The sequence below is a fragment of the Cygnus atratus genome, chromosome 33 (assembly GCF_013377495.2).
Source record: "Cygnus atratus isolate AKBS03 ecotype Queensland, Australia chromosome 33, CAtr_DNAZoo_HiC_assembly, whole genome shotgun sequence".
NCBI lineage: Eukaryota > Metazoa > Chordata > Aves > Anseriformes > Anatidae > Cygnus > Cygnus atratus.
The window spans coordinates 392,145-403,631 of NC_066394.1; the positions used below are offsets into that span (position 1 = coordinate 392,145).

At 48.1% G+C, this 11,487-nt stretch overlaps 1 protein-coding gene across 2 annotated transcripts; it reads right to left on the reverse strand.

Annotated features, from left to right (window-relative positions):
* Positions 1 to 2,899: 2,899 nt before the first annotated feature.
* LOC118260286 (putative selection and upkeep of intraepithelial T-cells protein 1 homolog) lies at positions 2,900 to 10,964 on the reverse strand. 2 transcript variants are annotated; one of them, XM_035570437.2, is made up of 11 exons: positions 10,755 to 10,964; positions 9,922 to 10,029; positions 8,662 to 9,009; positions 7,822 to 8,103; positions 7,128 to 7,235; positions 6,661 to 6,681; positions 6,226 to 6,246; positions 5,482 to 5,502; positions 5,090 to 5,110; positions 4,641 to 4,673; positions 2,900 to 3,894 (listed from the first exon to the last, which is right to left on the reverse strand). In XM_035570437.2, the coding sequence occupies exons 2-11, from the start codon at positions 10,010 to 10,012 to the stop codon at positions 3,257 to 3,259; spliced, it is 1,584 nt and encodes a 527-aa protein (XP_035426330.1). In that variant the 5' UTR covers positions 10,013 to 10,029; positions 10,755 to 10,964; the 3' UTR covers positions 2,900 to 3,256. The 2 variants fall into 2 exon arrangements, with proteins under 2 accessions (XP_035426330.1, XP_050572038.1); XM_050716081.1 differs by having other exon boundaries at positions 3,766 to 3,894; positions 4,585 to 4,673.
* Between the last annotated feature and the right edge of the window lie 523 nt (positions 10,965 to 11,487).

Below are 11,487 nucleotides of genomic sequence, written 5' to 3' on the forward strand. Positions count from 1 at the left end.
TCCCGGCCCCATTAACTTCCCGATGGCCCATCCAGGCAGCTGCCCAGGGGCTTAACCCTTTCCTCCCAAACTCATCCAGGACGTTTGCCATCATTGCAAATTCATGAGCATGCACCCCCCCCACACACCCCCCTCCAAAAATAGCTTTCTTCCCCCAAAATGTTCCAGAGGCAGCACCTTCTCCCACACAAACCCCAGTCCCCAAAATCCCTTTTCTTCCCAAATTAAGGTTTTTGCCAGCCATGAACATTTTGTTTTTCCAGCCTTCTCAAGACTCTTCAAGGTGCTTATCCTCGTGCCAAGGAGTTAAAACTATGTCATCACTGGAACCTCATCTATCCTCCCTCAAATACAGGTTCATCTGCCCAGACAGCTTTATTTGGGCTTCTCCCCACTGCCTCCAGCTCCTTTTCTCACCCCACACCAGTATTGTCTCTTTGGTGCACCCTTTGCTGCAGAAGATGGAGCCAGGAGTGAAAATCAGCCGTTTTCCCACGATATGATGACAAAACACAGAACCATTCGGGAAAAGAGAAAAGAAAAGAAAAGAAAAGAAAAGAAAAGAAAAGAAAAGAAAAGAAAAGAAAAGAAAAGAAAAGAAAAGAAAAGAAAAGAAAAGAAAAGAAAAGAAAAGAAAAGAAAAGAAAAGAAAAGAAAAGAAAAGAAAAGAAAAGAAAAGAAAAGAAAAGAAAAGAAAAGAAAAGAAAAGAAAAGAAAAGAAAAGAAAAGAAAAGAAAAGAAAAGAAAAGAAAAGAAAAGAAAAAAAAGAAAAGAGAAAAAAGAAAAGAGAAAAGAGAAAAAAGAAAAGAATTTCCTCTTTTATTTCCTCGTTTTCTCTGTTTTCAGCCATTTTTGGATGCTTTCTGGGCATGTCCCAGTGGCAAGGGGACACTTTGCATCTGGGGAGATGGGAGCAGCAAAGAATGCTCTTGGGGTTTTCATCCCTAAGACACAACATGACCTTACCCCATGGCTCTGCAAGTGCATATTCTTGTATGCCATTGAATCTCCCCACCTCCTTTTGACTCTATTAATCCCAAACCTGCCTATAATTGAATTTTTGTTTCCCCCCCCCTCCATTTCTTTAGAGAATCCAGCGGGCAAGATCCTCCCCTAGTGGCTCTTTTAATGCTACCTGTTGCTCAGCTAGCACTTGGTTTCTTTGCTCACTTATTTTGAGGCTTTTGCTACCCCTTTAACTACAGGACTGGGCTTTCTTTGTTCTGCAAACACCTCCCAGGGCTTTTGTTGAGGATTTTCACCGCAGATGAAGGCCCCTTTTGCACACAGCTTTTGGCCCTGAGGCATATTCAGCTTCTGTACCAGCTCCTATTTTATTCTGCATATGCACTCCAAATTCCTTGGTGCATTTACATCCCATGAGATACGGGGTACCTGAGCTTCTGGGGGGACCAACACCTGCACTCCAAGGGGCATTTAGAGCTCAGAAGGATGTGAACCTAAGGAGCCTTGCCTGGCTGTGAAGCTGACACTAACTGCAAAGCTGGTGGTGCTTTGAGGGGGGAGTTAATAGGGTGCAGTATGGAGCAGCAGCTCCTGAAGGACTGGGGAGCCAAGAACAATAACCCAGCCATAGCCCCATCCCATTCCCAATAAAAGAGTTAGGAGGCAGAGGAATTTAAGGGGAAAGAGGAATGATAGGCAATCAGCTCAAAGAGAATGACTGTTTATGTTTAAAAATGCCATTAGCTATACTAACCATATTACCAGGGTTGAGGAACATGGGGGGACCAGTCAGTTTCCTTGTAAAATCATGGGGAAATGGACGAAACCAGGGCTTGGGGAGAAAAAAATGCAGGTCTGGAGCCTTCCAGCTGAGGGCTCTCCTCCTCTTTTGGAGAAACCTGTTATTTTCTTGGCTGCTGAGCAGGAGAGGGGCACTCAGGGATGAGCTACTTGCTTTGGGCCCTGGCAGCTGTCCCCCGTCTTGAACAGCAGGACGGGTCAGGTCCTGCTTTTTCTTTGCCTTTTTTCATGACTTTCCAAGTTCGGTGCTGAACTTTGGGTGCTCCCGGGGCACTAAGCCCCCTTCCCAGTTGCAGTTTTGAATGGGATTCATGCAGAAATCAAAATCCCTGCCTCTTGTCTGCACAAGCAATGAAGGGCACCTACCTTGGGTCCAGATTAGGCTGCTCCCACCCCTGCTGCAAGCATCCAGGCTCCTCAAATGGTGTAGAGCAGAGGATGCCAAGTGTCTTGAGGCTGGACCCAGCTGCAGGGTGGCCTTGGTGCACCTCCTGCCACTGAGATGCTGTCTGGGTGGCTTCCAGACAGGCCCTAGCCTGCTTCACAGGAGAGCTCAGCCTTGCCCACAGCTCCTCCTGATGTTCAGCCCAGCTTCTGGCATGCCCTGGGGCTCTGGATCCTCATCCAAAGCCAGCTGCACTGCTGGATCCTTCCTTGCTCATCTGCATTGGGGTGGGGGCCCTGCCCTGGCTGCCCATATGGAGATCTCTCTTCCTGTCCAAAACCCGAGACCCCAAAAACTGAGTGTTTTCTGAAGCTACAGTGTATAAACTCAAAGCGATGGATCATGGCTTGACCTCTGTCTTCTCCATTTGCTAACCCAGGGTGCGCCACTGGCAGCTCCTTCTGGATGTTTTCCTGTCATTTTTCCCTTTTCAGAAAAGGGAGAGTAAAATTCCCCCTCCAAATCACCCACAAAGGTGTCACTAGCCAAAAACGCCACGAGGACACCCTTATCCAAGTAGCATCTCTTGTACACACAGGTGAGCTCAACGCAACACTTGGAGGAGCAGCAAGTGTCAGAATGGTGCAGGAGCGGCTCCTTGTCTGGAAATGCACAACAACCACCACCACCCACTCAATGGGCCACATTTCACAGGACTGGAAGGAATGGAGGCAACGTGAAAAAGAAGAGGGTGGAGGTGCACAGCTCCTTCTTCTCAGCCTCACAACCTGCCATTGGCATGGTGGGGTTTTCCTTCCATACATCAGGTGGGTGCCAGCACCCTTGTTGGTTTAGCATCCATGCATAGCCGAGGGTTGCAAACGAGAATTTCTGGGCGCAAGCAGCTGGCTTGGGGACGTCAACTTAGGAGCAGAAAACCCCTTAGCTACTGTCACTATGCACAGCAGGAGCTGAGGTAGTTCTGCTGAGGTGGATGGAGAGGTGCAATCACAGATGGAAGAGTCTTGGGCCGCCACAGTAGCACGATGCAACTGGAAGAGTCTTGGACACTTATAGACAACAGCAGGGATTTCACAGCCTTGGTCATGCCCTGCCCTCTGGTGTGCATGGAGTCTTTTGCCCTGTGGAGAGGCTCTTCAAAGGGAAACATGAAGGGAGCAGAGCTTCCTCCATGCTGGGGACATGCGGGACTGGAAGAGGTGACTTCAGGCTGAGTTGGGCAATTGGTCCCACGCGGAACCAGGGACGGATCTTCTCCCCACTCAATGGGGCCAGCGGGAAACTAAAGAGCAGGTCTTGGTTGTCAGCATTGAAAAAGGCTACTTTCTGTCCCTCAAAGTCCAAGTAAACCCTAATCATCCGGGGCACCTGGGTGAGGTGGAGAGCTGTGTGGTCAGGAGAGGTCAGAGCCCAGTACTTGCCCCCGCAGTGGAAAAGAGCCAAGATACCATCCTGCGGAGCGGGGTTGATCCACCCCTTCCTATTCATGGACTCCCTGGCCACCCCCATTGCCCAGACCCCCCCTTCCTCCGTCCCCACGTCCACCTCCCAGAAGCATCTCCCCGAGACAAATCCCTCCTGGCCCAGGACACAGTGGTAGGTGTCGTATCTCTCAGGATTGTCAGGCATGGGTTGCCGCGTGTCTCCTCGCCGCACCTTCTTCCCATCCGTGGAGAGGATGAGCTGGGGGTGCGCCGTGTCCGCGTCCAGAGTGACGTGTACTGCAGGGAGAGAGTCAGATGAGCCTTTGGGATGTATCCAGAGTGGCTCCAAGCTAAGATCTTTCCCCTTGCAGAAATGCGTTGAGACCTCGCATGCTCAACGGTCAGAGCTTGGTGGTCTCTCTTAACTCCAGCGTGGTCCCTGGGTGCTCTTTGGGAGCTGCTCCTGGTGGGTGGGTGGGATGTGGCTGCTCCCTCTCAGGAGCTAAGGGAGTTTGCAGTGTGGATGTGGGCCACAAACCCAAACACAATTAATTTAGGGGTAACCTTAAATAATTGGGTCTGTCTCTCAGGGAGGAACCAAGAGCATTACCCAGTGGGTCTGGATGGAGATGCAGTGAGTTTACCCATTCTGCAACCCTATTCCAAAGGGAAGGGAAGGGAAGGGAAGGGAAGGGAAGGGAAGGGAAGGGAAGGGAAGGGAAGGGAAGGGAAGGGAAGGGAAGGGAAGGGAAGGGAAGGGAAGGGAAGGGAAGGGAAGGGAAGGGAAGGGAAGGGAAGGGAAGGGAAGGGAAGGGAAGGGAAGGGAAGGGAAGGGAAGGGAAGGGAAGGGAAGGGAAGGGAAGGGAAGGGAAGGGAAGGGAAGGGAAGGGAAGGGAAGGGAAGGGAAGGGAAGGGAAGGGAAGGGAAGGGAAGGGAACTTATTTAGTGGGACAAAAGAGGTGGCAAAGGACACAGAAAGCATCAGACCAGCAATGGTGTGGAGGCAGAGACTCAAGGACAGGCAAAGCATGAAACCAAGGTACCTTCTTCCACTGGGACAATAGCATTTCTCCACCCTGAAACGAAACACACATGATCACAAGTGGGCTCTTCGGTGGAGAGGGATGTTGAAGGCTTTGGGCCACTGGCCCCCAGGGCTGCACAACAGCCCCAGGCAAGCTTCAAGTTCATTTACTTGAATGTGATTTCATTTACAAAACTGGTGCAGCCTACACAGTGTGGGGATGCATCAAAATGAGGACAGTGCTTTCCTTTCTGGTCCAATTCATCATTTCCTCCTTTTCTTTTTTTTTCTTTTCTTTTTTTTTTTTTTTAATTCATCAATTCATCATTTTCAGTCCCCCAGGTAGTGTTTTATAAGCAGCGTTGGTGGTGTCATGGTACTAAAATTGAGCAAATCCCCCCACCCACAAATGTGCTGTTTGATATAGCCTGATGCTATAATGGGGGGAAGAACAAGGATTAAACTTACGCAGTTCTGCAGCATGTTTCTCTGAAACAGAAAAACAAAATGAGCATGTTCTTAGTAGAAGCTTTTGGGTCAAAACCCCACACATGGATCCCTACATAGCCACCAAACCCAGGGGTACGTTCAGAGGTGCTTTTATGGTGCTAGACATCCCAGATCTGCCCAGGCAGAGATGCAGAGCCAGGAAAAGCAGATGGGATGTAGCTTTATGTAAAATTGACTTGAAGAAGGGATTTTGTGCACCCCAGCAGAAGGAAGCAATTGGCGGGGTTGGTGCCAGCATCATTTCTCTTTGATGGCCTCTGAGAAATTAAACTTAGATGGAGAAAGTTAGGGAAAGCTCTTCTCCCTTGTCCTAGGGCTTTAGTTGGTGGAAGAAGCAAAAGAACACTTACGTATTTCCATATCACGTTCCCCTGGGGGAGAAAAAAGAGAGGAAAAAATAAATAAATGGGATTGCTGGGAAGCACTAACTTGGCGCTGGTAGTGCATCCAGGCTCTGCTCTGGAATTTGCTCTTTTCCTACCCAAAACATGGGTAATTGAGCCGTTGGAAAGTTACGCAGGTTTGGGGGAAAAAGCTTAATATGACTGTCCTAAGTGGGATTTTGATGGACGGCCTGCTTTAATTTGAAGGAAAGGGTTTCTTTATCTCACTTGCATGCCATTTCTGTGTTAGCAGTGTTGCCATTAAAGCTGGCTATTACTTTAACACAGGAAAGAAGGAAGTTCATGGGTTTATTGCTTTCTTGGATTGCTTTTTGTGAAAAAAGGTATAACTCTGAACTTTATTCCTCTGAAAAGAAGGAAGCTGGCCTCTTGAAAGCCATATAGTTTACCAAAGATATAATTAAACTACCAAAGACATGTGCTATAGAGGGACTTCAGGAACCACAACTCATCCAATCAGAGATTTATTATACCAAGCAAAAAGGGATCTGGTCTTCCCTAAAGTCACTTACCCAAACTGGCCAGTTCAGATGAAGTCACGCACTTTATTTGTTCCCCAAGACACCAGCAAAAGCACTGCTTCCTCCCCACTTCCCCCAACTCTCATAATGCAGTTAAACAAGCATCCAGATGCAGGGCTCGTTCTCCCTGCAGAACTACCCACAAAGACAGAAGAACCATGGTACTTACGGATTTCTGCACTGCGTTTCTCTGAAAGCAAAAGCAGAAAGAAAAATGTGAGCGGAAGCTTCTTTTCTGACAGATAAGCCATGGGGGAACTGTTGGCAACAAAAGTCTGCTTGGGGTACAGAGAATTGTAAAACTTCTTAACATTAATAAAATATCTAACAGATCTTAGTACCTGCAAGAGGAAAAAAAAAAGAACTTTTTCTGTTATTTTTTATGTGTGTGTACTTCCAGAATTTAAATGAAATCTGCCCACTTTATTTCCTCTATTCCTCAGAATTCTTTCAAGTGGCTTTTTGTTGTGAAATTAGCCTGCAACCACTGTTATCAAAGCAGAATGTAGGAGATGCACACAGACGCAAGACCAAGCAATGCCCAACCCTCTTCTGGTGCCAAAAAAAAATCCCCTTTGAAAAGTGAAAAGAAAGTTTCTCTTACCAAGTTCTGTGGCGTGTTTGGCTGTAAGAAAGAACAGAGAAAGTGGCACAGATTAAAAGATTTCTTCCACAATAATAATAATGCAATAATCTTGATAATATATCAAGAAATCTTGATAACATATCAAGATCATTAATAATCTTAATAATATATCAAAATTACAGAAAACCCAACTCGGGATATTCTATGATTCTATTGATGGAGATTTGCAGTGCAAATCTGCACTGAATATTAGGACTGTTTGTTTTTTTTTGCTCAGCCAGCACTGGTGTGATTTATTGTGACATCGCCTCCCCGTGGTTTACTTAAGGGACTCCGGTGGTCTTACAGTGGGCATACAGTGCCACCTGAAGGGTGCCATTTTCAGAATATTTCTGCAGGAGAGGGGTCTAGCAACTGGTATTTCAGGGCATTTCAGTTTGGTCTTAGGAGCCACAACCCCTTCTTGCAGTTTCCTAATGCCTTACCTCGTAGCCGATAAATTAACACTAGGAAGAAAATCAGCAAAGACAACCAGCCGGCCAGGGTAGCAAAGAGAGTTACCATCCAGGGAGAGACCTTTGGGAAAATGGCATCTGAAAGGGAAAATGGCCAAGGTGGAGTAAGTGCAGGACATGGAGTGCATTTACGTGCGTAGGTGTGAATGCAGCTACACAAAGATGGTCATGCTATGTGCTTACATACAATTAGTGTAATGTGAGACCATAACAAATACAAACGGGAAAAAGTCTCTAAAAATGCTCCAAAACACTTTTGTATTTAATGTCCTGAATACATGGAAAAGTGGTATCTTGCAAGTGCTCCTTCTCCTTCTCCTTTGTGTACCATCATCTTTGTTGAAATATTTAGACCTGAAGCTGCCATACTTTAATAAAAAATCTTTGCTTCAGAAATGGCTCTGAAGAAAACCGAGCTGAAACGGACATTTTATTTAAAAAGTCCAGAAAATCCCTGATTTGATCCCTTGTGGTCCAGAAACCCCAGTTCAGTTCCTCCTCCATCTCCTCCTTTCCCTCTCCATCACACTCTCGTGCATGGAGTGTTGCAGCTGTAGGCACCAGAATAGGGGAGCAACTGGTCCCGTGTGTGTAAAATTAAGGGAAGCAAAACCTTATTTCCCTGGTTTGAGTTTTAAAAGCTTTAATTCCGGCAGCAGCTCACCTGATATGTAAATTGAGGAGTCCTTCTCCTGGGGAAGTCGAGTGTTCTGGACAGAACAGGACACATTTTGCTTTGAGTTTTTGTGGATGATGATGGTCTTTTCCACCTGGAAGAAGCCGTTCTTGTCTTGGGAGGCAGATTCGGTAAAGGAAGGAAGCTGCTGCCCCTGGAAATCTCTCCACAGCATCTCAGGCTTTGGGTACCAGCCGGCTGCTCGGCATCCCACGCGGATTCCCCCATCTTGGTAATCCTCCACGGACAAAAGTGGGCTGGAACCTGAAACTAGGATGAAACAGGCATCAGCCAGACCAACAGAAACACAAGGAGTGCCCATCCCAGAGGAGGGATTTTCGAAACCCCCAAAGCTTTTCCCTTTTCTTGACAGCTGCAAAAATAGGGCAGCACTGATGAAAGACACCCACGTAGTTTCTGAGCTTGGGGTGGAATCCAATTATGGTCTTTAGTCCTATTGTCCTCCTTCCTCGGGGGAATCAAAGGAAGCCACACCTTTTCAACTTTTGGTTTCAGGGAAGGTTCAAGGCTGACCTATTCACCCCCAGCATCATCCTTACGGTCAGAAATCAGCCATGAAATCAGGACAACCTTCTGGTTCAGCCCATCCTACAGAGGATGGTGCTGCTGGTTTTGTGAGGTTCCATGGGTCTGGTGTTGGGAAAAGTCCCTATTCTGTGGGGATTTGAAGCCATGTAGGTTGGAGAGCTGCTCATTAGGAGCTGGGCAATTACACAGAGGAAATAGAGAGGATTTCTGAGTCTTCATAGGGAAAATGGGTGAATCCAGAAGCCTTTCTCGTAGGCAATCCTGCCTCTGGGGTTTTACCTGCTATTTTCAGCTCCAGAGTGGCTTCTTCATAAAAATTCCCATCTTTAATGAGACACTGGTACTGTCCCTCATCGCTCAGCCTGGTCCTGAGGATCCGCAAGGAAACGTTTCCATCGGAGACACCCCCTTTCAAAAACTCTGTCCTCCCCTGGTATTCGGGCATCTGGGAGGAGAAGTGGTCCTGCCCTCTGTGGTAGAGGTGCACATAGATGGAAAACCGGGAGCGGAACCACCTCACCTCCATGTGCTCGGCGTTCATCCTGGGGGAGAGGTGACAGGGCAACACGACGTCCCCTCCCATGGTGGCCGTGATGGGGTGATCAGACCCCAGGACTTGGAACTGGGCTGCAAACAACAGGTTTAAAGGGTTCTGGTTGGGGTGGTGGTGGCACGTCTGGGGGCAATCAGCAATCAAGCATAAGGCAGCATCATGATAGGTGCAAGGATTGGGGCACCCAGCATACATCTGCCATCAAGAGTGGGTCTGGAAAGCAGCCTAAAAAGATGGAGTTAAGCCTGCTGAGATGAAAACACCAGCACATGCTGATGTGAGACGAAGAAGCCAGCTGAAAGCTCCACAAATGGTGGAGCGGACATAACAGAGGGAGAAAGGACAGGTTTGGGGGCACAGGAATAATAAAAGACAGAGCTTGGGGTCTCCTCTTTGGGGATGCTCATTTCTCCACACCCTCCACCCTCCTTCCCCATATGGAGGGGATCCCCCACTTGTGGATGGTGGTAGATTCCCCAAAACAGCATCATTTGGGCACATCTCAAGTGATGCTCCCCAGAGTTGTGCCCCCCCAGATTTGCTATTTATCCCACCTAGCTTTTAAAATGAGCTTTCAATAAGGCCCACAGCTTCTTCTCCCCCATCCCTGGGGCTATTTAGGAGATATGTGGACATGGCACTAGGGGATGTGGTTTAGTGGTGGGACTCGGGGGGTCATGTTGATGACTCAATGACCCTGAAGGTCTGTTCCAACCTAAGTGATCCCATGATTCTCACTGTCGCCTCCCAAATGACCTCGATGGAAGGTTTAAGCCATATTGGGTTGGGATCAGAAGCCCTGAGTTACAGAGCAGGGCTGGAAGCACCGGTGGTTTCTTAATATCTCAGTAACAAACTGCTCCTGCAGGCAACTTTTCAGCATATATCACTTTTTTTGTAGCATTAACAAGCCTATATATATATATATATATATAAATATATAGCAAATGACAGGCTCCATGTAAGAGGCAGAAGGAGATCCTTACCACAATCCAGCTTGCGAACATGAAAACCAAAGAAAATTGTGGCACAAACCAGGACAGAGCTGCTGCAAAGGAGGCAGGAGGAAACCAACATCTTCACATCCACCTTCACTGGGGAGAGATGAACAGCAAAAAATTGTTTATATAAAAATCAGTGAAATGAGTGTAAAGCTGAGCAAGGTGCAAAGAACATCAATATGAAAAGGTTTTCCTAGAGGAAACTTGATTGCGAGAACCTGCAGAATGAGGCAATAGTTAAAAATTAAAAAAAAAAAAAAGGTTGGAGGTCAGGTAGCTCCTCCTGCATGGGCACTATTCCCACCTTTCCAAGGGAAAAAAACTATATTTTGGTGTCCGCGATGTTCCTGGTCCCACAGACTGGGCACTGCTGTCACATCTCTGCAAGGGCTCAGCCTCCCTTGTAACGGAGTTTTTTTTGGGGAAAAAAAAGCCATTTTCTCCAGTTTGTGATGCTCCTTAGAACAAGGGAGAAAACCTGCAATTGAAATAATCTTTAAGATGGTGGGGGATACAGAGAGGAAAAGCCTTCTTCTCGCTCCTGCATGTCTCCAGGATGTGGTGACACCAGGTAAAGCTGCCAAATAGGGGTCACATTTTTGGGGGAGGGGGCACCCAGGAGGAGGGTGACCCGTGATGGATGCCACAGGCGGGGACCTAATTGGCTGCAGCTTGAAAATAACTCAGCCCAGCTTCAGGCCGGGCTTGGGTCCCCTATTGCTGGGGATCCCCAAGCCCCCCATAGCTTCCAGACCTCCCCCCCCCCCAGTCCTACATAGGAAGCAGGGGGTACTCCAAACCCCAGGACCCTGCCATACCTCTCCTGAACCCATCCAGACCGCTGCTCCCCGGGGTGGAGGAAGCATCGCCGCTTGGGACTGCAGCCCTGCCCCCCTTGCAGCTTGCTGGGGGCTAAGAAGGGGGCGTGGGGTGGGTCAGAAAACCCCAGTGGCTGTGAGGGCATAAGCAGGCTCCTGCCAGCTTCCCCAGCTCACTAAAATCGCCCTCTGCTTCCTACTTTCTGAGCACAAAGGGTGGAGCTGAACCCGAGAGCCGGAAACCCGTGGCTTGCAGGAGCCTCAGAGACACCCTCCCGTGGTCAAAAGCGAAACCTCCGAGCTCAAACCGACTCTTCTGCATCCGGACCCCCTCCAGAGCATCATTTCTGCCCACCCGTCCCAGCAGAGCGGAGGCGAATCCTGCCCCAGTGCAGGGGCATCCCGCAAGGCAATTACACATCGGGGCACCTGTTGCACCCCAAAACCTTCATGCTGCAGGGTGTACATTGCTCCCACTCCCAGCACGTCCTGAAACTAGGGAGGTTGCATTTAGGAGCAAAAAACAAGCAAGGCGTTTAATATATATGTATTTATATAAATCTACATTTGCAGCTGTGATTTTTAATGCTTCTTTAAAAAATTAATTATTTTGTCCCCCATACGCCCTCTCCTATTGCAGGCATCACCTTTGCAAACATCTTTGCTGCTGGCACGAGTCCGAGCACAGCCGGCTGCTCTGAATGATTTGAACTATCCGAACAAACCTTGCCCC